Below are 24,995 nucleotides of genomic sequence, written 5' to 3'. Positions count from 1 at the left end.
CTGGAGCACAAGGCAGAACACTGGAAAACTTGGGCAGGGGAGGCAGCTAGAAGAGACTTTGAAGCAGTGCATTTTACTGGAGCACAAGGCAGAACAAACACTGGAAAACTTGGGCAGGATAACCAACTCCTGCCCACAGAGACCTTTTTCCCATCTTGGTCTCTCACTGGCCATTTCAGAAGCTTCCTAGAGTACAACGTTAAAAAGTCTCAGTCTCCAACCTATTTTCCACGCATCACAGCAGGGTTACCTGCTTAACGCCTTTCTGGGCTTTTTGTCATTTCTAGACCTGCTGCAGGCTTTCTGCTCCAGCCTGACATTCCCTGGTTACCAATGTCTCTCTATCAGGAGTACACTTTCTCTCAAGAAAGGGAGGCTGCCACTCAGATAAAGACAAAAACACCTGCTGGCTGTCCTGCCTGCTCCTCTTTTCGCTCACCACTTCAGTGAGCCTGCAACACACATAAGAGGGCAGCAAACAAAACAGCCATGATCACTGCCAGAAGGGCCAATGTCAGACCTGTTTCTTTGATGTCAGAGATGCAGGAGTTTTCTGTTTCTTTTGACCCTGTTAAGAAGTAAGAAGTGCTTTTGCATAAGATTTTGCTTATAAGAAAAAAATAATTGGAGTTTGAGGAATGAAGCTCGTCTGTACTGGTGATTTATTGCAAGGGAAGTGAGCATGTGGATCCCAGGTACTCTTTTCCAAGTGCATAATTAGCGTGGCTTGGGGTAGGGTCACCTCTTCCACTTTAAGAACAGATTATACTGCACTCTTCATTTAATTTGCGTGGAAGGTGTTGGTATGGAAAGCTGGCAGGGGATAGCTGGTGCACTGTCAGTTCCCATGTCAGCTTATTTAGCAGTAACTTCCTTGTGTCAACAGATCTCAAGTATTTATGACTTAAAGGAAGAACGCTGCAGGTCCAGAAATCTCCTCCCAGCCTGAGGAGGAAGAAAAACACCGCTTGAATTTATCATTTGCCACTTGCCACCATGACGTCAGTTCAGGGCTGAGCTCTTTACCTGTGCCTGGGACCTTAAATGAGCTGACGCCAGAAGAGAAAGGCACTTTCTCTTAGGCTTAGCAGCAAGTGGCAGCAGCAGCAGAAGTGGCAATGAGACGCTCTGTGCTCTTCGCTGTGTGCCTCGGCCTGGTGCTGAGCCTTCTGAAAGGTAAGAACCACTATCTTCTGTTTTGTGATTTATCAAGGCAGCTATTGTGTGGCAGTGAATGGATTTTCTAGTACTTTCAGCAGCTGTTGAGAAGCCAGTTGTGATACACAATTCAGCATGTCTAGATTTTGATTAATTAATGGTGAAAGATGTCACTGTAAGCCGACGGCTTTCCTTGTTCGCAGAACAATGGAAAATCACTGGTGCTTATGATTAACCTAATTCAGCCTATTCCAAGAGCAGTTTTCAGGACTTTCATACTAAACCCAGGTAATTCAAGCTCTGTTACAGTCATAACAAAAGGTGCAACTGTTCCACCCCAGTACCCTTTTGGCCAGAGGCTCCTTAACCAACCAGTCTGGAAAGCAGCTCCCTCTGAGCCGGCTCACTGAGCTTTTGTTCTCTCCTTTTGAAATAAATTAATGGAAACATCATCACCAGCTTTCAAGAGGAATGCACCATAGTCTGTTCAAACTAAAGGTGTCATTCCTTAAGCCACTTAGTACATTTTCTGGTGTTGTGCCAAAGTTGGTAGTTGTGGGCCGGAGCCTACAGCTAAACTTGCCTTTTCCTGATACTCAGTGAGAGGTATGAAGGGGTGAAAACATTAGCAGAAGTAAAGCATCTCTATGAAGAGTTTTGTAGCAGCTTGAAGCTGTGAGAGGACAGGAACTCCTAGCTATACAAAGATAAAATTGCAGAGTTGTCAGCTGAATTAAGACCTGTTAAGCTTGCAACTGGTGGCAGACAGTTGTGGGTCTCTGTTGACTACTGGGAATGAAAGATGTATTTCCAGCAACATCCACAGTGTGCTACAGACCAATTTTCAGCTGTAAATCATAAACATAGAAATCTTCAAGATTGTTTGTTGGTTGGTATCCTGGTGGGAGGCTTGTAGGTAATAGCAAGATGTGAAAATTCTTGTGCCAAGACTTACTGAAAGCAATACCCATTTTTCACTTGATCTGACTTTGCATAGGATAGATCTGCCCACAAACCTTTCTCATTCTAAGCAAACATTGTAAAAGCTTTGCAGGATATGTCCATTTGAATAGTACTGGCAAAGGCCCTGCCCTGCTCAACAGCCAGATGTCTCTGTTATTGTATGTCCTTGGTGGTAACATCCATTTCTTTATCACAGTGGTAATGCCCAAGCCCATTAACACATCCTGTTTCCATACATAGAAGGTTGGATCTAGGCACACAGAGCCATAAATTAGCCACCTTTGCTCAGCTTACCTTTGTCAAGCCCATCCATGAGGTTCAATTGCACCTCTTGCACTCTGCTGGCACCGTGGATGCTGTTCTTCCTGAGTCCAAAGGTACTCCTGGATGGTGGTTAGCCAGAGCCTTCCAGCTTCAGCAGTTGTAAAAAAAGCTACCTCTGTAATAGGTTGCTGTTCCAACATCCGTTGCCCGTTGGAATGGCCAGCAGACATTCATATTGTCATGGTTTTAGGAAAAATACCCATTTATACTAACTAGGGAACAAATAATGCTGTTTATAGAACTCAATGACCAGTGGAGGCAAGAGGCCTGGCAGGGAGCTGCCACAATTGCTCGTGTTCCCCTTCACCTAGAGGAGGCTAATGGATTACTTGTCTTTCGCATGTGCCTTTTCTATGTGAGATACATTGTCAATCAGAAAAAAAAATGTAGAAGATTTTCTTCACTTTGGATTTTCAAAGCCTTATAAAGCTCTAGAATAGTGGGGTCTATTTTCAAATGTCTGCTGAGATGTGCAGCAGACATTGGGACATGGATTTTAGCCACAAATACATAAGTCTTTCAGCTATGTGCTTTTAATGCTTTAGATAAAATTATGCTTGCAGCAGCATTCATGCAGAGTAAATAAGTTTATTCTTAACTTGTAAATTAATGATTAATTAATAAGAGTTAATAATAAGAATTAACTAATTCAGATTAAAGTTAGATTACATGATGCAAACTGGCCATTTGTCAGTATCACACATTTATCAGCAAGGTTGGTTTCTTATTTGTTCTTCTTACATCTAAGAAAAACAAAACAAACCAACCCCTCAAACCTGAACTCATTCTTTTTATCAAGAGTTGAGAATGACACAGGTTAAATAAAGCAAAACCCAACAACTGAAAAACAAATAACTAGAATATTTTGAAAGAAAACAATAACAAAGGCTGAAACCAAAGTTTGAGGAAGTATTTTCAACAATTGGCTGGTATCACGCAGGGTTCCTTCTATTCAGAAATAATTATGACAGGGAAGGAATAGAAAGAGGAAAAATAATGTATACTGTCAGAAATACATAGAGGTGTAGTCCAGGGAAAGAAGGTCTTGATATTCAAGATGATTCTGTGACAGAAGAAGAATTCCTGGAATAGAAATGTCCACAGGAATCTGTACAGCACAGCACGAGGCCTGGGGCTGACAAAAGGCAGGGTAAGGCTGCCCAGAGGAGTGGCTGCTCAGCAACACACACAGGTCCTCCCAGACTTGTCTGCTCATCAATTGTCCTGTGTGCAAAGAGTTCCCTAGTGCTGCCATCTCTTTTCTTTTCCCTCCATCAGAAGCCCCTGCTGAAACATCTGCTGGCACAACAATGACGCCAAGCTCAATACCTGCAGGTAAGGAGCAGAGCCCTCAGGCAGCCCCTTCTGGGAGCAGTCCCAGGGAGCTCTGCAGCCCCCACAGAGGTGTTCCTGAATTCCTCTCCCAGGGGAGACAGGTGTGCCCGGATCAAGGCTGTGAATGCCCTCCACAAGTCCATCTTTCCCTGTTGCTCTTTGCTGTAAGAAGGAAGCACTCGGGAAGAGTTGAGGAGGCGGCTGGTTTTGTGCTTGGCACCTTTATGTCCTGCATCAGACCAGGATAGAAGGGGATCCCTGTAGAGATGCCCAGGGGAATCCTGTGACCAGATCCTGCAGGGACGTGTGAATGAGGCTGGTTGCCACTGGAAGTGACAGCTTTGGCTGACACAGCCGTGTCCACAAAGCAGGGGACACTACCTTACAGTGTGTGTAAGGTCCTTGTGTTCAAGCGCTGCCCTTGGGGGACAAGGGGTCATGGACACATGAGGTGGCACAGGCATCCGAGCCAGGGAGAGCCAAGAGGCTGGGCAAGGGTGCTCAGGGCTTTGACTGCTCAGCCCCACAATGGTCCACAGCACTTCCCTGCTCAGCGCTTGTCCTACAAACCCAGAATTGCCAAAGGCTTTTTGAACAGACAATGCTAGGCAGTGCTGCCATGTCTCTTCTCTTCCCTTCTTCAGAATACGGTACTGAAAATGGAATAGGTCCCGACCCACCAGAGATGCCAACCTCAGAAGGTACAGGTAAGGAGAAAAGCTTTTAGGCCTCCACTTCTGGGGACAGCTTTCAGTAACCAGGTTCCAGGGAGCCCTGCATATATCCAAGCAGGGAGAAGTTTCCCTGCCTGGGTTTTTCTGAGTAGCAGTAACCATGTTCCAGGGAGCCCTGCATATATCCAAGCAGGGAGAAGTTTCCCTGCCTGGGTTTCTCTGACTTGTTCTCTGACGGGAGAGAACGTTACCCAGACCATGACCTTGAAAAACATCCACTCTTCCATCGTGCTAGGCAGTGCTGCCACGTCTCTTCTCTTCCCTTTTTCAGATAACAGTGCTGTAAATGGAACAGATCCTGCCCCAACCTCAGCACCTGCAGGTAAGGAGCAAAAATGCTGAGGCAGCATTTTGTAAGCACAGCTTGGAGTAACCAAGTCCAGGGAGCTCTGTAGCTCCCTCAGACAAGAAGGAGTTCCCCTGCTTGGGTTTCCCAAGTTCCTCTTCCAGAAGAGACTAAGCTGACCAAATGGTGCCCATTATTACCAGATGGATTATCCTCCACTCTTCCCTCTTTTCCTGCTGGTCTTTGCTGCAAGGAGAATGTGAACAGAGACGCCAATCACAGAACCTTCAGGTAAGGAGAAAAGCTTTCAGGCTTCACCTTCTTGGGTCAGCTTTCAGTAACCATGTTCCAGGGAGCCCTGCATATATCCAAGCAGGGAGAAGTTCCCCTGCCTGGGTTTCTCTGAGTTCTTCTCCCACTGGAGAAAAAATTACCCAGACCATGATCTTGAAAAACTTCCACTCTTCATTTTTCCCTGCTGGTCTTTGTTGTAAAGCAAATGTGTTGGGGGACACTTGAAGAGGCTGCTCCTTTCTTGCTTGGAGCCTTTGCTTCTCACACCAGGCCTGGGTACAAGGTGATCCATGCACCAGACAGGGATACAAGAGGATGCCTGCAAAGAGGTGCCCAGGCCAGCCCCTGACGTGGCCCTGCAGGGAGTTGTCCCTGAGGCTGTTGGAGCATGGGCAGGGAGGGATCTGAGGCACATCCTGGCATGCAGCTGGGGCCAGGAGCACATTCTGGGGGACAGTGCATGTGTCTGTCCTGAGCTCTCCATACCCCACCATTTTTAATCCCAGTAGGGCCTTCCGTGTAGGCAAAGTGTCCTCATTTAATGCTGTATCTCCCTGCCACTCTTTCACAAGGGCCCTTGCTCCAAGTGGGATGTGTTTGGAAGAGTTCACAATTGTTGTAGCCTTGAGCTTGGGATCTTTTTCATCAGGAAAAAAAAATTCACTAGATTCTCTGGAAAATATATTTGGAGATGAACCTTATAGGAAATGAAAATTCATTGAGTGTTTTAATTTCTTTTCTTTTTTCTTTCTTTTTTTTTTTTTTTTTTTTGCGGGGGGATATGAATGAGCTTCTTATTTTTTCCCCCGTTTCACAGAAAATGTCTCAAGTATGAGACTGTACTTAGGACGTGAAGTGTAAAAAAACAAGGCAGGGTGAAAAACAGAATTTGATAGCTTGAATGAGAACTGTAATTGCCATCCTATATATAAGATGTATAAAAGTATAAATTTTAATTACTTATTAACCACTTAAGTTATGGATATAGATATAAAATACATACTCTAAAACCTTACAGAATATATATAATTACTCTGAGAAAATATACTATTGTGATTCACTTTGTTGTCCTCATTAATGTGTCTGCAGTAAAGGACTGTGCTATACTGTCATAATAAGGCAAATATTTACCAGTGCAGTATTAAAGCCACACAGACTATTGCAGTCTGTCTTTTTCTAACAGTCACTGGTTTTGGCAAGCCTTGATATACCTTCTTTCTTTGATTTGCTTTTAGTTGTATTAAGTAGTGTTGAACTGTGAATGCTCAGTGTGACAGAGAATGAATTTCAGCAATACTCTGTGTCCTCACTGTGATATCCTGCTGGATTGTCTAGGGAAAACAGTTACTATGCATTCAACAAGCAAGATATATAGCTGTATGCTCTGCAATTGCATCTATACTCTCTACAAGATACCTGGTAGCTTCCCTTAGCAGAATCATAGTATCTATGAACTATTCAATATATGAATGACTTTATACACGAGCTGGCTATTGAAGAAATTCACAGAAACCCTAATGTCAATATCTTTCATCTTGGTATTAGTGGACTTCTGCCGTGGAGATCCTTGTGGAAGTTCAGCTACCTGTATTTCCTTACAAAGCAATTATACCTGTGTGTGCAAATATGGATACTACTACAGCAATAAGAGTTGTAGCAAAGGTGAGTTGCAGAAGGGCATCAATGCTTTTGGTTTCCTGCTCAGGTGAATTTTGCTTCCCATATAGCTTGTTGTCATGTTATAACTGAAAACATAATCAGTCTGGGAAAGTGACTGCTGAGTGATTTCTTGCTTTGCAGGCAGCCACTCCTGCAATGGCCTAGATTGCAATCTTGCAAAACAGTGACAGCCAAGGAGGTTAATGTTCTAGGAAAAGAAGGTGAATTCTCTGTCAGGGGTGTAGGAGATTAAAATGAGTGAAAAGCAGGAAAAAAATGCAAGTGTAAACCTGACATTAATATCAATGGCAATGATTTCTAAAGGACCAGACTTATGAAGACATGTGAACAACCAGATTGATTTTTCCCCATTGCTAAACATTCATCAGAGTCCTGTGGAAATGCATCTCTGAAATGCTTCTGAAGGCCAAGAATGTGAGAAAATAGGGCTTCTTATTTGAGGATCAGCAGGCAGGATTCTCAGATTTACTTGTGAGGCTTAAGAAGCAGTTTGATTCTGAATTACTTTTTCTGTAAACCACAGTGAACCACATTAGGTGCTTAATAGCTGCAAATTTGGAGTACTCAATATACATTTTTTCTCACTAAATTCTGTAACACCTTGCAAAAAGTCTTGTAGCTTCAGGCCATGCTGACAGTTTAATGTTACTCAGTTTCATAATCAGGACAGCTTGGTTGGGCCCAGGATCCTGCCTTCTTCCCTGGCAGCCAAAGAACATCTTCCACTGTGACTGAATTGATTTGTCCTCTATTGATCCCTCCCGTATAGGAAAAATACAACTGATTTATTTTCTGCATTATTTCCCCATCCCTAAAAGCTGGAGAACTCTAAGGTGAAACTGGACTTTCTTGAATGCTTTCTAATTTACACTCTCTGTTCTCATTCCAGGGCAAATATACCCAGCCACTATTACAGTGAATGCATCTTATAGTGAAAATCTTCAATTTGTAAATTCCACAGAGTATCAAGAACTGTCCAACAAATTATCAGCCTTTGTGAGTGACAATGGGTTTTTTTCCCCTCCCATATATTTAAAGCTATACTGGATGTCATGCAGACAGACAGGGCACTCTCTAATGTGGGGCCTAGAAAAGTTCCTCTCTGCAAGATTTCTACTTCTTTCAAAGAATGCTTCACATTAGTTTAGACCTATTTATAAAAGACTTGAACTTTGCCCTCAGATGACACATGCATGGCTCTTGCTAAAGTGAAGGGAATCCCCGAATATCTGCATTTTTAGTACCACTTCTGTTCTGGGGAGTTCTCACATAAATTTCTCTGCATCTTTCACCATTCCCTCTCCAGAAGCAATGGGGCTGAGTGAAGTTTTCCAGCCTATTGAGTTTCTGAGCTCCACTGTTTGCTGAAGACTCAATAATAATCAGTAGTATAAGTAAAAATGAACAACTTTAAATTTTTTTTAAAGAAAATTATTGACTCCGTGCAGCACAAACTTTTCCAAATGGCTGTCCAGCTGTATCTAAATAACAAATAATAACACTCTTCCATAAGTCTCCAGTGTTAGTATTTTAATGTTATTAGTGAAATGGATACTGAACATTTTTTTATAATTCTATGATTATACATAAAATCTGGTAATAGATTTCCTGGAGAAATAAGATGATCAGTTTAATTTATACTGCCATGTTGAAACAAGGGGATTTGTGTATTTCTCTTTCTGGCAGTATGGAAGAACATATATGCAACTCTACCAGATATCTGATTAAAAAATATTCACTATGTTAATCAGGAATGATCAAAAATGGTTATCAATTCCTGCATATTATTATATTGCTTACTAGGAAGGTTGTCTCAGAAAGTGACCAAAAGTTGTTCCTCCAGAATGTTAAAAAATATTTTCTCAAATTTTTGTTGTCCAACATTTTTTTCATGATATGGCTATGGAAGAGCATCACATGTAGGACTAAAATAAATGCATAATAGAATGCAAAAGTGAAAATAGCATGGAAAGTGATTTGAATTTTATTACAAAGAAAGAGAGAGTTAATATTTCATTTCAGTTGAATTAGACATCTTATCCTCTTCTCATGGTGCCTCCTGCTGTTGTGGCAGTTGAAGGCAGCTGCCTCCACTGGTTGTTCCCTGCTTCTCATGGGATGAGGGAGAGCAGTGGCTTTTCTTCTGATCCTGGTGAGCTCCCAACGCTTTCATCAGTGCTTCTTCCCACAAGACTGACCCTGATGATCCCACTTCACTGCCTCTCAGGGACACGTGCCATCTGTGAGGAGATCAACTTCTCCTTCTTCCCCCTACCTGTACACAGACTGGTGCTGTGGAGACACCCTCCTAAGCAAAGAGTTTGCAAAGGGGTATCTGTAGCTATCAGCCAGTTAAGCCAGCCTGACATTCATTCTCCCTCCCTCCACTGCCCTCCCATCCATATTCTACAGCAGCACCCCACTGTTCCTCTTCTGCAATACCTTTCCTGGTGGATTTAACACATCACCTTCCTTTATTTGTGCCTGTAGTAGCATATTCTGCATAAAAACTTTACTGCTGAAACCTCAGCGGTTCATGTGATTTTGGTCTATGTTTCTGCTTGCCTTGAACTCTAATTTCTATCTCTTTTATAGTTTAAGGAGGCCTTCAAAGGTCTAACAGACTATGAAGAAACTGTCATCGTGAAAATTCAGTAAGTCTGCTGGTTTGTTTTTTGCACAGTACATACTTCCACATACCTCATTTTAATCTGTTTCCCCTGAAGTTCTCAGTTCAATAAAAGATATGGGATGAGTTGAGCTCAAAATGCTTGCCCATACAGGAGGGATGCTGGCCCCATTTTTACCCCAGTGTTTCTGTGAAATGGGCAGGCTGAGGCAGCTCCACACTGTATGTCCTGCTTCTAGCACCATGTAGGATGCAGCCCTGTGATCTAGCTAGCAGTCCCTGTGATATCTGATATGTCTGAAATTCTAACAGTTAGCTCTGAGTTCCTGTGCCTGTTGGGAGTGCCACCCAGCTGGGAGTCCCAGTTTAATTTAAAAACCCTCGTTACAGAAGGCATAGCAAATGCATTTTTTATTGTGCATTTGTTGGTGTCTCCTGATGGCAGGTTGAGAAAAGATGCTACTGGATGGGTTGTGGTGTAGCTGTGGGCATTGGTCCCTTGCTGGTCTAGGTAGACCCTGTGAGTCTCTTGTTTCCTATCCCCATCTGTTACAGGTTACTGTCCCCAGAGCTCTGCCATCTTCTCTGTGTTTCCTAACCCCTATAAAGCAAAACCTGGCATGCTAGCACGCAGTGTCAGCCTTTTCAGGGCACCCCAGGGATTAAGCAGCTAAGCAGAATGTTGTTCTAGCAGAGTTCCAGCAGAGCAGTTGTGACGTGGGGCACAGTAACACCTCAAGGAATTGAGCAGTCTGCCACTTAAGGATATTTGTGTGCATATCCTGGCAGCAGGAGGTTTAGCTGAAGAACAGGGAAGTCACTGCTGCTCTCCACCTCACACCAGGGAGGTTGCTGTGAGCTGAACCCAACCCAGATAGTGTGTGGCTTGCACAGATGCTCTACATGGCAAACAGACCCTTCTGCAAGGTCACACCCTGAATTATCCTCATCACCCATCAGGGTGGGTTCTCCACATCACGCCTGGATAACACCACAGGCTGATGGAAACATATGAAAATTAGGGTTTAGGAGATGAGGTTCTCCACACTGCAGCTGGTTTGAGGTTAACCCAGCTAGAAAATGCCAGTTGTGTATCAAAAGCATGCAAAGGCGAAGTGCTGTTATCACTAAAGCCAGCAGCTACCTATTTACACCTGGACCTACTGGAAAGATGGCTGTTAATGTATTCCTGAGCATGACTTACACTCATTTTCAGGTCTCTTGGCAACTACCTACTTTATGGGAAGAAAGAAGCTGGGTGAGAGAGGGAGATTTGGCAGAAATTTTCTCTCATCTTTGCATCTAGCTTGCTATCCATATAGATGATGTGAAACTTTAAAATGGTATTATCTGTCCTTTTCAGACGTCCAGGTGAAAGCAGAAATGCTGCTCCAGGACTGAATGTAGCAGTGACAAACCTGTTCAGGAAGAGCTCCGATGCAACTGCGGCCACTGTTAGCGCTGCAATAGAAAAGGCAATCAGGAATGACCGGTCCTTGGTTGATTCTTATGAGGGTATGTAACCCCTTGCTAGGGAAGCAGTTAATCAGCAGAAACAGAGCTTCTTAAAACCTACTTGGAAGATTTCTGTGGGCATCAAATCATAAGCCTTGTTGATTTTAAGGAGCTGAATGTTCAATCTTTGGTAATTTTGAAGAGCCAACAGTTCAGTGCTAGGCTCTTTTGTCTTATTAAGGCTTCCTACTCCCTCTGTAAAGAAGAAAAGGAAAATATTTTTCCCTGGTAAACAATGGCATGGTGGTTTTAACCTGCTGAGTGTTAAGAAGTGGGAAAAATCAGGATAAAAAAAAAAAATATATATATTATGCTTCTGAGAATAAGCTAGTATTTTACTGGCAAAATAGGATTAAACTCTCTTTAGACTTCTCCCATAATAAGCCATGATAATTGAAATGAGGCCTCACTTATTAGCTACTGAGCTAAGGGATTTGTTGATTTAAACTAGTAAATTCTTGCATTATTAAAGGTGTAATGCTGGGAGAATGAGTTCCTAATTAAAATAAGGATGCTTTTTCTATTTTCTTTTTAATATAAGTTCCTATTTTGAAATCAGCTTTTTTAAAAGCTTTTTTTTTTTGGTTGTTATTGGTTTTTTTAAAAATTTTTATAAGGTGAGTCAGAAAGTTAGTTTTCAGAATATGAACTTATGGGAAGAATGTCCCTTTTTATGGGCTGGAGCCAGGAAGGTTTGGAGATAATTACAGGAGGCTGAGAAACAGAAGGTCAGAAGAAGTGATGGAAACAGGACTTCAACTGTTAAAGAGCAAGGAAGAAAAAAAGGGCTAGTCCAAAAGTTTGCAATCTTGATGCCCGAAGAAAAGGACTTATAATTGTTTTCTGCTTAGAATTATTAAATAATTGGTTTATGATTTACTGGGCAAGTGCACTGCTTTCTATGGAAGGGTATTCAACTTTGCTCCTTGTTTCTCTTTTAAAGTGGCAACACATTGTGATATTTATGGATGTGATCCTAAAACCACAGTGTGTGAAGGGGAAGATTTTCCAGAATGCAAATGCAAACCTGATTTAGAAAAAACACAAGGGGATGATCGTTCTTGTAAAGGTAAGAAGCTCTCTGCTTTATCTATCACTGAAAGGCTGATCTGCTTATTCCCTGTTTTCGTCCGTTTTTGAGAAAGGTGCTGGGCAAATGTGCTGCCTTCTGAAAATCAGGGAATGGGCATACTGTTAAGAAAGCCATAGAAACATATCCTCATATGTCACTTTAAACAAATCTATAATTTTATTCCAGTAGAATAAAATATTAAAACTTGATGAAATAATCACTGAAAGCAGTGAGTAGGCAACTCCTTAAATGCACTGTTAAGAGTCCTGGTGAGAACTGAAACCTAAACACATAAAGGATGGAACAAATTGAATCCTATACTCACAGCCTTCTCTGCTAGGACATATTTTGGGAATAAATTCTACAAGTTACTTGAAGGAAGCTGGCAGAACTGAAAGTCTCATGATGCACTACAATAGCCTGTTAAGTCTCTGTCCTTTGTTCTTAATTCTATGTTTGCATTACCTGGATTTAGACAGGCTTTTGTGAGAAGAATGTTTTCTGTCATTTTTGGGGACTGTTAGTACTAAACTGTTAGTTTAATAATAAAACTGTTAGTTTTACTTACTTTCTTGTTTGGAGTCTTTTAGTGAGTGCTCTGTTTATGTTTTGGCTACCCTCCAAAGCCCTGTGATGTCCCTAATTTTCTTCGAAGTAACTTCTTTTCTTCTTATGGAAACTAAAATTTTCACACTACAGAAGTAAAAAAAGTCTAACATGTAAAATTTTTAGAAAAACAAAAAAAATTTCAAAAATCCATGATAAAGCTATGAAAGCTGGCTACAATAAATCCCAGTGAGATGTGATCCAGTGTAGGCCTTTGTGGTGTCATGCCTGACTAAAACTGATACAATTTGCCAGGCAAATCATCTGCTGTGAGATCAAACTTCAGGCCATTGCTTGCCTATGGAAGATGCAGCCTAGCCAGATTTCCTTTTTGATGAAGTTGGATGGTTTTGAACACAGCCTATTTACTTCTAATTTTGTGATTTTATATTTCAGTTTTTGCTTTACATGGGTACAGCCCTAAAAAAATACATTTGGGTGCTTCAAAGCACAGGAGAGGGGTGGGTGTGTGTTTCCAGAGCAATAAAATAATCTTCTATCTGCAATTCACTCATGTTTTTCTCCCTGAAAATACAGTTTGCAGTAAAACCTGCTCTGCAAAGAATCGCAAGTACTGCATACAAGAAGAAGGGGGTCAAACATGCAAATGTATGATTAACTTTAAAAATCAGGATGGAGAATGTGTGGCGTGAGTACTCAGCTTTTGATTGCGTCCCTGTGTTGTGGGTGAAGGCAGGGGAGAAGAACATCTTCCACAGGGCCAGCTGCAGCCCAGAAGAACAGGCTGCAGCTACGTGAATCACAAAGGGGGAGCAGGGGGTGTCACAAGCTCTGGTGCCACAAGTCGTGGCGTTTTCACTCCTTGGCATTAGTCTTTTGTGTGCACTCATAACTCCTTGGAGGAAAGGAAGGAGAGCCAAGGTCACCCGTGAGTCAGTGAAGAGGATAAAGTGCTTCACCACCTAAACACATAAACACAAACTGCTCTGGCAGCGGGGCTGAGCCATGGGAGCTGCTCTGCTGAAGTGTTTAGTAAGCAACAGGCATTAGAGCAGGACGTGCCTCCAGTCCCTGGAGTGTTTGCACTGGTGTCAGTGGGGACTGTTTCCCGACAACTTTCAGACCTTAATTCCTGAGTTTAGTGATTAATTCCTGCTTGGTTTTCTCTCTGCAATTATTTCTGTCAGCTCAGGATCAGAACAGAACAAGGGTGTTTGCTGGTGAGGCCAAGTGAGTGACTGGTTGTGCTGTGCTCAGGTGGATAAAGAGACTCACTCCCCATATCCATTAATTCAGCTCTTTTTGTAGTTATTACTGCTGCAAATTGAACATTTCTTACCATAAAGTTGATATCTTTTAAATATAAGAAACTACTGTGGGAGGAAGATAGACTTGCCAGTCCTTATAGACCTTATACTGAGGCTTGTGTTAAAGATATTGCATGCCAATTCTAAGTACCTCAGAGGTGCAGAGTTTAGTTCTTTAGAAAAATTAGGTCATTTTAACATTTTGCAGACTGAGAAGCTGAAACTTTTAGTGCTGAGATCACAAATCACTCTGAAAATCGCAGATTGTTTCACTTTAATGAAAGTAAATAATTTATCAGTAAGATAGAGTTAAAGAGGAAACCTGTAATGAACACACTTTGTGGAGAAATTGCTGATAAATTGGTGAAATATACTATTGTTTTGTGATCATAGAATGGTTTGGATTAAATGGGACCCTAAAAATCATCTTTTCTTTCTTTCTTTCCCCTTTTTCTTTTTTCTCTCCTCTAGTTGTTCAGTGGGCTTCTCTGGGGAGGACTGCACTGACAGTAAGTATAAGAATTTCTGATTTTTAATTATGGTCTTGAAAAATACCTAGTAATTCTTAATCTGTCTGAGATGAAAAAAAAAAGAAGTGGTAGCCTTTAGGGATGCCACCATTCTGTATTTATAGAAAGACTACTTTATGGGAAAAGAAGTGAAATTTCTCTGTTATCTTATGTGCCTAGGGCACAGGAAGAGCCCATTTGGCACCTAACTACAGAGTTTAGCATCAATACTAGCTGAAACAACCCCTAAATCCAATTGTTGCTGTTCCTCACCTATAACTATGAGTAAAACCATTCAGTGCACAGCATTAGGACGTAGAGCTGGAGTCAAAACAGCCATCCATCAGAGATGGTCTTTAATGCAGATCCTTAATTTACATCCTTCTGTGTCCACAAAATGTTGTAAGCACCGGGAGCCTTAAAATAAATCCCTTCCCTTCCCTTCCATTTTTCAATATTCACTGTGAGTTATCAATTGACACGTTTCTTTTTTGCTGTTCCTCCCCTCAGATAGTGAACTCATCCTTATAATAGTGGGCACAGTGTTTGGAGCCATTATCCTGAGTTTAGTGATAGCAGTCTCTGTTATTTCAGTCAGGTAAGAGTATTCCTTACAGTTGAATAGAAACTGCTTTGCTGGGTGTTCAAAATAAGGGTAGCCGCTGCAGGTTTGCACTAGCTAAAAAAAAAACATGCTATAAGAATTTGTTGCATGCTTCAGAAGGGGGCTGAGCATTCAAAATAAGGTGGGAGTGGACAAATCAGTAAATTTTACTTAATAAGTAAGGCACACTAAACAGTCTTTTAAAATCTTTGTTCTTTCATCTTCTCTGAAGAGCAAAGCACAAACAAAATCCAGAGAAGAGGAGCCTGATGAAGTCAGGGTATTCTGACATTAATGCCTCTGAAGACAGACCAAGCATGTTCCCCAGGGTGCAGACCACTTCTGGCCATGCAAACCCAGGATATCAGCCCAACAACCCCTATGAGATGCGTTCTGCACATAGAGATCGTTTTCCAGAGAGGGATTATGATGATTTGGTAAGTGTTTCACATAGTCCTGTGGGAATGGAATTCCTGAACTGTAGCACTGTGGGCTACAGACATTTTTGGAACCTAAGCTCCCCTCTATACATCCTCCCTTGGTCTCAAAGTGGTATAAAGGCACCCAAACAACTGTAGCTGCAGCTGGAAAAAGTTATCTTAATACAGAAATTTTCCTCAATGCAGAGATCAGCACTCATGAAGACCTTTCTAAAGCCCCAGCAGTCATCCTTGAGCCACAGGAGGGATATGTGAAAAACAAGGGTCAAAGCAAGAGCTTGGCTGCCCAGTGGCCTGCTGTGTCATAGGATATTTTTCTGCACTGGCCAAATCCATCCCTCAGCACAGGTGTGCCTGCAAGCATCACAGGCTGCTACCTCCTGAGCTTCTTTTGGGCTGCTGTAGAGTCAACAGGTGCTGCAGTGGCACCTCCCCGCTGCAGCCTCATGCAAGATTCAGTCAGTTTAAGCTGGAACTGATGTCCAGGGGTTGTGTGCTCTTGCCTGGTTGCTGCTGCTTTGTTCACAGCAAGAGCACCTGCAGCTGCTGCAGTCTTGCAGAGGGGAAAGGTGTGAAATGCCATGAATAATATAGAACAGTCCAATAGTTTTTGGACTGCTGTGGCACAGGGGACCCTGGTCAGCAGAGGTGTGTCATTATGTGGAAGGCATGTTGCAAAAAAAAAAAAAAGACTGATTTATCCTTGAATTCTGCAAGGGAGCCACAGAGGAAGGAGAGGCTTGAGATTAGCTCAGTAACAACACCAAGCTTGTGGGATCAAACCCTGTATGGGCCCTTCATGCAAGTGTTAGGCATGTTGCAGAAAAAAAAAAAAGACTGATTTATCCTTGAATTCTGCAAGGGAGCTAGAGAGGAAGCAGAGGCTTGAGATTAGCTCAGTTTGGGTTAATAACACCAAGGCTGTGGGATCAAACCCTGTATGGGCCATTCATACAAGTGTTAGACTTGATGATCTTTGTGAGTCCTTATTTCTCTTCTTTTCTTTCTGAACATTCTCTGTAGTACGAAATGTCACGGGAGCCCACGGGCTTTAGGACACAGAGCAGATACTGAGTGAGCAGAGCAGCAGAAGGATGGACGACCACCACAACACTGGATCAGAGCAAGGAGTTTCACAGCCTCTCACCAATGCAGTTACTTCAGCAGAAGAGACAACAACGACCTTAACCCCAGATTCTCTCAAGGTTTTCTAGAGAAAGATTCTTGCTTGAAAGAGATCAACTTTAAAATAAGGGAAAAATGTTAGGGAGTAGGGTGAAGAAGAGGACTTCTTTTAAAAGAACTAATGTGCTCCAATAAACATTAGGCTTCTTCAAAGAGGCCAGTGCATTGGCAAGAGAGTGAATGTAGACAAGATACCAGGATTCTAACCCTGCTGGTTTTCAGTTCTTCTGGAAGACGGTCCAGGCAATATTTGTGATGCTGAAAAAGATCAGTACCCAGAGCTTCACTTGGATTTGTGCTCACTTAATTTGAACTACAGCTTTGGGACAATGAAAACTGTTTTTCATGAGAATCTGACGTGTTTCACTTTATGATATTAGATACAGGTTTTTTCACCCTCCTCAACCCCCAGTATTTGTCACCTGAAAGCATTCTGTTCAGTTCTCTGCTGACATGGGTTGTGAGAGACAATGGCACTTGTCTGACCTTTTCCACAGTCTTCTTTCCCAATACAATGGCAAGATACAATATCTCCAAACAAACACTATTCTTCTTCATCTTGCAAAACTGCATTGATTTTACATTTTTAGCTCCTGTGGAAAGTGTTAGCATTTTTCTTTCTTCTGCAGTCTTTATGTTTGAATGATAATAAGCTTGGTGTTTGGGTTGGTTTGGTTTTTTTTTTAATTTCTTACATACAGTCAATAAACCTGTCTGTAAAAGAATTTGTATTTTACTGAGTGTGCATTATCTGTTGACTGGCATTAACATTATATTTATATAAAATACTTATATGCACACATATGTACATATATTTATAGATTACAATCATTTAAAGAATCATTTAATTCTGTTGTATTTTGTGATTTGGTTTTTATATGTGCAGATTAACTTTTCCTATTAAACATTATTTTTTTCTCAGTACCAAGGCTTTCTTATGCTCCTGCCAGTGATTTAAGTGTTTTTTAAAACTCCAGAGACTGTTTTATGTTAAAATTTATGCATAGTTTAGACACAAGTGTGCACAGACTAATTACATCAGCACCCAGCTTTCACTCAGGAGTTCAGAAATGTTATTAAGTATTAATTAAGTTAAAATGTTTATTGTTGTGAGACTGGTACCAATATTCAGTGGTTGCTTTTGGTGGGAACTGTGTAGTTAGTGCAGCTGGATCTCCTTTGATAATGCTGGACAAGCTGCTCTGATGGTAGCTGTTACTGGCTGAAAAGAAGTGTCTTAAATGACAAGTTTGGGGGTAGAGAACATCGTATGTGGGTGCAGATTACCAGGGTGTCCATGCAGATGCTTGTTCCCAGTCTCTCCATGTTCAAAACCAGCTCCCACTTGCCAGTTAAGTGATTGAAAGCTGGGACCTGCATGGTCCTGATCTTTCTTATGTGGCTTCTGTAGCAAAAGGAGGTAGACCCTGCTTTCTCAGCCTGGTGAGGAAAGGTGCCGTTTTCTCTCTGTTGTTCTCCTGAGGTTTCATTGTTTCCTCCAGTTTTCTCCTGTCACCTGGCTGCACGGTGTCTGCCATTGGCAGGGTTTGTAGGACACCAGGTTCTGGTGGCCCCAGCCAAGCCCACCATCTGTGTGCATCTCTGCACGCTCAGCATGGCTCCGAGGGAGCGGGGCTAGCTGCATTTAACTACTCATGATACCTTGCTCAGAGGATGGGAGGGAATTGGTCTTATTTCTTGACTTTTCCTTTGAGAGTACTGTCCTGTGAGGAGCAAAGCAAGGCACAGTGCTTACACTTATCACAAGAGGCAGAGAGACCCATTTTTCCTCTGGCTAGAAAAACTGGACCAGTTCCCTTCCCCAACAATTTCCATGCTGCTGCCCCCTTCTTTTTCTTTGAGCCCTGTTTGTCTCCACAATAACCTGGGTGAAGGAGATGCTCCCAGCTTCTAATCTTTCTGCTCAGACCTTTTCTTTCCCCCTTTTCTCTGACTTTTCAGCAGCAGGAAAAGGTTCTGCTGTCTGCAGCACTCTGTTAACCCCATGTAGACTCCACTCTGGGGAAGTTTGCATGTGGTGAGACACTGGAAAGTGGATGGGATAAAGGCAGAAACTGGCCAAAAGTCATGAAGCTCAGCTTCATTCAGCTGGCTACTTTTGCTTGGATACCTCCTCCTCCCAATCTCTGTATGGCAGACTGAAACCTGGGCTTACATGGAGCTGAATGAAAAGGTTTTTCTTTATCAACAATAACAGCCCACTGGAATGGTCATCGTGGTCTTTCACTGAGGTAAATTGCCTGGCTCCATGCATAAAATACATGTAACAGTAACCTGCTACAGAGGCATGTGGAAAGGTTTTTAAGTGTTATCTCCTATTATTTTGCAAAGCAACAGAGGTTGGAAATGCAGCTGAATGCTGAATGAGAAACTTTAATGCAGTAAAACTTTATTGAGGGTGTGATATCCCGACATGTACTATCACAGGTAATAAAAACAGCAAAAACAGTCAGGTGTTTGCATCATTTAACTGCAGAGGAATTTTCATTGCTCTAATTCAAAGCTAATTTCTGCAACTGCTACCAGTTCTCATTTAGCTTGTGCTGGGGAGGGGCAATCAGATACCACTGTGAGCCTGCTCCTTTTTAGCATTTCAAAGGCTGTTACAGTTCTTTTATCTGGACTGGAATTCTGTACCGAAAGGGCAAACTCCCAGATATTTCACTTCTGTTTGTCTATTAGCAATGTGTCATTATTCTGGGAAATGTCATCATGGAAAACAGCTATTGAGTTTTATGACTGCTGCCTCTTGACTCATGCTTTGTTTCAGCTGCACATCCTTCAAAATCCAGGTATAGGAAAGGAGCTGAGTTGGGTCCTCACTGTCAGTGTGAGTGTGGACATGCCTGCAGGCAGGCTGAGAGGCTGCAGGGATCTGCCACAACTCATTTTGCATCCTGGGTTCTCCCATCCATCTTCTCCCTTGAGGTGCAGTGTGTCCCTGGGAAGCAGAGTGTCCTGCTGGCACATGACCTGCAGAGGAGGTGGGAAGAGGCTGCCACTCAAATCTGCCACCAACTTTTATCCTAGACCAAAAGTCACTCTAGAGAGTGCAATTGCGTGGCATGTCTGCACAGGGTGTGCTAAAGGAGCTGGGACAGAGGTTTGCCTGGTTGTAACACATACTTCATTGGGAATATTGGGATAGCTTCAGTCATATGCCATTCTACATTTGTTTAGATATACCCAAGCATATTCAAGCAATGGAGGTGGGAGGGGAGGTGCTGTGGATGGCAGTGGGGTAAGAACCTGGGTCTGGGCAGCTCCTCAGAGGAGCTGCAGCTCAGGATGGCAGGGTAAGAATGGGTGGGGGGATCAGGCCTGCTGCTGTTAGCACTGCTTACACCTGAAACCAGCCCCAAAACTGGGAGCTAAACCTCTGCATCCACACATTCCCCAGCAAAGCCCAGCACCCAGACTTGCAGGTGGAAGCAGCACCTTTCAGACCTGAAAGCAGGAATCACTTTGCATTTTTTCTGGTTGCCTGTTGGAGGAAGACACCCCTTGTTTCCTCTAGGAGACTGTTTTTATGCAGGTCCTGCATGCAATGTGCCAAGCTGGAAGCATAAACAAGCAAAAGTGAACAATGAAGGTAAGATGCCACTGCAGACTAAGGAGCTTGACTTTTCACTTCTTGAGTTTGATGGCTGGCTATTTTTAAGGTGAATGACAGCACTCCTTCCAAAAGGAGGGACAGAGCTAAGGGAAAATGAGCCTTTCCTCTGGCAAGAGGTTTTCATCTCCTTGGCTTCCTAAGAGAAACGCCTGGTGTGGAGAGTGTTTGGGGAAACTCAGGTGAGGTTGAAGGGATTCAGGCAGGTGAACATGACTGTTCCTGGTTTAGGGGAGACCACCTTAACTTCACCCTAGGCTCAGGAAGGTGACTGGACCTTGGTACAACCCAGAGACAGAGGATCCTGCTGGTAATTTGTAGTTCAACAACCCACAATCTACAGCGAGGCCAGCCTAGCCCTGCCTCCTCTGTCACTCCTCATTTGTCAAGTTTAGCAATTGCAAAGTCATCAACTGCTATTTTATCCAAATTTCCCATCCTTCAGCCTTTTAGTTTAGCCCAGTAATGCTCTCTGTTTCAATGCCACATGTCTTGTGTTGGTGGTGTGGGGAGATGGAGCAGCTTTGCTTACTAAGGGTTCCCAGCAACATTAAATTGACCTCTCCCAGCTTTTGGGGTGTGGGTTGAAAACACTGATTTTTATAGCAACTTGTCAAAAAAATTCCCCAAACCCAACACTAAAAGCCCAAAGTGGTCTAAGAACAAAGAAACCCATAAAACATGTCATGTCACAATTAAACAGGAAAGAAACAGGGCTAAAAATAAGATCTGTAAATTGCCTTGCCAAGGATGCTCTAGCTGCTGACAAAGGCTCTTTAAATACACCAAAGCCACAAAGGCAGCTAGGAAATCAGTGGGAATGCTGACTACAAGGGCAGAGAAGGGGCAGATGGGGGATGCTGATGTAGCAGAGAAAGTCAGTGATAACTTTGTGCTGCTTTCACAGCTGAAGCTGTTGGGGTGTTCCCCATGTCTGCCAGTCTGCAGTGGTTCAGCTGGAAGAGCTGGAGCAATTGGAAGGAGAAGGGCAACACAGAGTAAAGAGGTAACAGGAGCAAAGGCAAAGCAAGTGAAGTCACTTTCACTGAGGTAAGAGGAGGGATGAGGTCAAACAGAAAAAGTGGTTGTTAAAGTGACTGGGACCAGGCGCTGACCCTGGGGACCCACAGGAGGGGGCTGTGGTACCCAGCTGCATCCCAGGCACACCCTGCAGACTCACTGAGGGGCAGAGCCATCATTAATGGGTTTCCAAAGCCTCTGATTCAGAGTGGCAGCCAAGCACCCACCAGCATCTGGGGGTACACAATGCTAGAGAAGGTCAGTGTAAAGCAGACAGGAAAAACCTACAGCCACAGTTGGGGAACTTGCTGTCTCAGGATGCTGTGGATGCTGCATCTGCAGATTCAAAAGGAGATTAGGCAAATTCCTTAAGAGATGTACTCCATAACAAAAGGAAGAGAAAGTGGAGGGGTTGTAAAAGAAGCTGGGGTCCCAGGACAGTCTGTCTGTCCTGTTGCACTTACTGGACCAGTCTGGGGCTGGATGGACATCCTGGACCAGAGGGACATTTTTCACTTCTGAATTCACTGACCTGCTTTATTCAACAACAGCATGGGCTGAAAAGTGATGCCTGTGGCATATGAACAAAGTGGATTTTATATGCCCTAATTATGCCCAGGCTGTTCATGAAAGAGAGGCAGGGTAAGGTGTGTTCATGGGGCTCTGCTGTTTGTGTAAAAACAGCCTCATGTTTATATGCCCTAATTATGCCCAGGCTGTTCATGAAAGAGAGGCAGGGTAAGGTGCTGTTCACGGAGCTCTGCTGTTTGTGTAAAAACAGCCTCACATGTCTGTCCTGTTGCACTTACTGGACCAGTCTGGGGCTGGATGGACATCCTGGACCAGAGGGACATTTTTCACTTCTGAATTCACTGACCTGCTTTATTCAACAACAGCATGGGCTGAAAAGTGATGCCTGTGGCATATGAACAAAGTGGATTTTATATGCCCTAATTATGCCCAGGCTGTTCATGAAAGAGAGGCAGGGTAAGGGGCTGTTCACGGAGCTCTGCTGTTTGTGTAAAAACAGCCTCACAAAAGAAACAAAGGGAAAATTTCACAGGTAGGTAACTGAAGAAATGCAAAATGCTTCTTGCTTTTGAGTCTGGAAGGTGCTGCCTTTCACACACAGGCTCCAAAGAGCAACCTCTGGAGAGCAAAGTCTATTCCTCTCCAGGAGAAGCAAACTGAGACCAACAGCTCCCACTCTCCCTCTCCTGGTGGAAGTAAAACATTTATAAAGGAGCTATGCCTCACCTGCTTCTCACTGCTCCCAACCCCCTGGACACTGTCTCCAAGACCCAGGCAGTGTCCCCCAGAGCACCCACTACAGTGGGTGACATCAAAGGGAGCAGGGAGAAAACATCTGCCCAGCTGGTGGCCCAAACATGGCAGAGATTTCCCCAGGAGAACTGGGAGACTTGCAGGGTCAGATAAAGGAAAATAGGGTACTGAGAAAAAAAAAAAAAAAAAAAAAAAAAAAAAAAAAAAAAAAAAAAGAAAAGAAAAAATGTTGCTTAGCTGGTGGCCCAAACATGGCAGAGATTTCCCCAGGAGAACTGGGAGACTTGCAGGGTCAGATAAAGGAAAAGGAAAATAGAGTACTGAAAAAAAAAAAAAAAAAGAAAAAAGAAAAAATGTTGCTCAGGACTCCAGAGAGGGCTGTGGAGGGACCCAACAATTTTCTTCCTTTTTTTTTTTTTGCCTGTTCTGAAACTTTAATACCACTGGTACCACTCTGAGGAAACCCAGCTGGTTTCCCTTTTCCCTTCTTGGTTATTGTTTGGCAGCCAATTTTCGAAGGTGATATTAACATCTTCCCACAGTAACATCCATCACATCTTGGTGGGTGGGAGGGCAAGGAGGGCCCCCAGCCCTCCTGAGAGAGCTCCCCTTGACCCTCACTGGGGCACTGCTGCCTGTTCCATGCTAAAAGACATGAGCCTGGTTAAGATTAGGGAATCTCTGCCTCTCCTAATTCATAGATTTCTGGATGTAGCTGGGGAAAGAAAGTCTGCTGCATGAATGAGACTCTGGGGGGAAAAAAAAAGACTTTCTCTCAAGTTGTTTTTTTTATCCATAGAGATCTTTTATAGGGTAAATCAGCCAAAAGTTAAAAGAAGAAATGTTTCATATCTGGAACAGTCAATGAATTCAAGAGGTCATTATAGTGCTAAGGTTCTTAATCCCCTCTCAAACAGAGGAATGTTTAAATTGGTGAGAAACAGGGGTCAAGTCCAGGCAGGTATTTCAGTGCCTAACTTGTACTGACATTAATGGGAATAGGGGTCTCTGGGGAGGAATTGTGGACCTGGGTCTGTATATCATTCCTATAACTGAAACAGGGCTTGTGTTGCACTTGTGTTACAACATGTGCACATTATTATTCTTTTCAAAGCAAGGTCTTTCCTTGTAAGGCTCTTTAGCATTTCTCAACTGTTTTGTCCTTCCAAGATTGGTGTGAACAGATTCTGCAGCAAGCTCATGCTGGGCAAAACCCACTTGCCAGAAAAATAAGCAAGAAACCGGAGTCTAGTGATTTATTTCAGGTAGTGATTAAATAGCCAGGTGTCAGCTGTGATTTGAAAAAGCTGCACGGGGCATTGTGAGGTCCAAACTGCACAGATCCAGGTGAATTCCTTGGAAACCCTTTTGTACCTCCAGAGTACTGTGCTCATCAAGGTGGTTAAGACTGGAACTTTTAGTCCATTCAGTGGGAATTTTGCCAGAGATTTGAGTGGAGCCAAGCCTAGTTGGCTCTACCTGCTGCCATTTTAGATTGTATTTAACGATGTTTCCCCTACATGCAGGCTTACAAAGAAATCTCTTTGGGCTCTCCGTTTATAGGAAACCCCCTGCCAGATGCATCCAGCATTTTCTCCTGGCTTTTGCGGCTCTCCCGGAGTGCTAACCAAAGTGGGGCCAGTTTATGTGAGGCAAGGTGTGCAGGAAGGCAGGATGTTTTTCAACTCCAAACCTTCCTCCCTCTCGTTCCTCTCTGCCACCGAGCCCCTGGCCACAAGATGGGGCTGGCTCTTTGCAGTTGCAGGATGAGGCACACCAGAGGCAAGACCTTTTAATGAGCAGGCTTTCCTTGGGGCTAACCATTAATAGATACACAGACAGGTTTCCATGGAGCTGCTAATTTTTAACCCTCTCCTGTGTCCCAGCCTTGCACATTCCCGCGTCCGTCCCTCTGACGGTGCATTACTTAATGCTGGGGATTGGGGCATGTTTTTTGGGATGGCCATGGCTGGAGATATCCATCACCCTTTTCAGTTCAGCACATCAGTGAGCCCCTCCTGTAGAGAGGCTCTAGGAGCCAAGTGCCTCCCAGCCTGCTCCAGGGGCTGTAGGCACACCAAAACTTGGCCAGGTTTGGTCTGGCTTCGTCATCCCTGTCTCAACTTTATGCACCATAGAGGCATGAGGAAAGTCTCCCCCTTGTATCTCCCTCACTTTCCAGCCCAGCAGCTTCAGGCATGGACTAGCTCAGAGATTTATTCTGAGCTCTGCCTTTTTTCATCTATTAGAGGGTCAAAACTTGGCAAAGCCACTTTAGGTGCTGTTCTCTGCTTCCCAGAAGTGTTGCAATACTGCTCTTCAGCAGGTCAGGAGTTGTTTGGGAGTAGTGTTGCTCTTGAGTATCTGAGAACAGAGGTTGGTCCTTAGATGGTAAAAATATCTATTTTTAGAGCAGGCAGCAGCAATGCGTGCTGCATCTTTAGCCAGAGAATAG

At 43.3% G+C, this 24,995-nt stretch overlaps 1 protein-coding gene across 1 annotated transcript; it reads left to right on the top strand.

Annotated features, from left to right (window-relative positions):
- The first annotated feature begins 1,038 nt into the window (after positions 1-1,038).
- MUC13 (mucin 13, cell surface associated) lies at positions 1,039-17,623 on the top strand. Its single transcript, XM_039731529.1, has 14 exons — positions 1,039-1,176; positions 3,724-3,780; positions 4,425-4,487; positions 4,786-4,836; positions 6,640-6,756; positions 7,664-7,770; positions 9,370-9,428; positions 10,767-10,918; positions 11,862-11,987; positions 13,134-13,245; positions 14,336-14,373; positions 14,884-14,971; positions 15,210-15,414; positions 16,441-17,623. Exons 1-14 carry the CDS (start codon positions 1,119-1,121, stop codon positions 16,489-16,491), a joined length of 1,284 nt encoding a protein of 427 aa, XP_039587463.1. The 5' UTR covers positions 1,039-1,118; the 3' UTR covers positions 16,492-17,623.
- The last annotated feature ends 7,372 nt before the right edge of the window (positions 17,624-24,995 follow it).

The sequence above is a fragment of the Passer montanus genome, unplaced genomic scaffold, assembly GCF_014805655.1.
Source record: "Passer montanus isolate IOZ18808 unplaced genomic scaffold, ASM1480565v1 scaffold1, whole genome shotgun sequence".
In the NCBI taxonomy this organism is placed as follows: domain Eukaryota; kingdom Metazoa; phylum Chordata; class Aves; order Passeriformes; family Passeridae; genus Passer; species Passer montanus.
The sequence above is the reverse complement of the archived record's forward strand: the minus strand, read 5'-3'. Positions and strand labels throughout refer to the sequence as shown.

What these genes read in the sequence shown, in the direction of transcription:
- MUC13 (XM_039731529.1), top strand. Translation starts at nt 1,119, where the DNA reads ATGAGACGCTCTGTGCTCTTCGCTGTGTGCCTCGGCCTGGTGCTGAGC. An exon ending in CTTGGTTGATTCTTATGAGG is followed by an intron (nt 10,919 to 11,861) that starts GTATGTAACCCC and finishes TCTCTTTTAAAG; the next exon opens with TGGCAACACATTGTGATATT. An exon ending in GTCTCTGTTATTTCAGTCAG is followed by an intron (nt 14,972 to 15,209) that starts GTAAGAGTATTC and finishes TCTTCTCTGAAG; the next exon opens with AGCAAAGCACAAACAAAATC.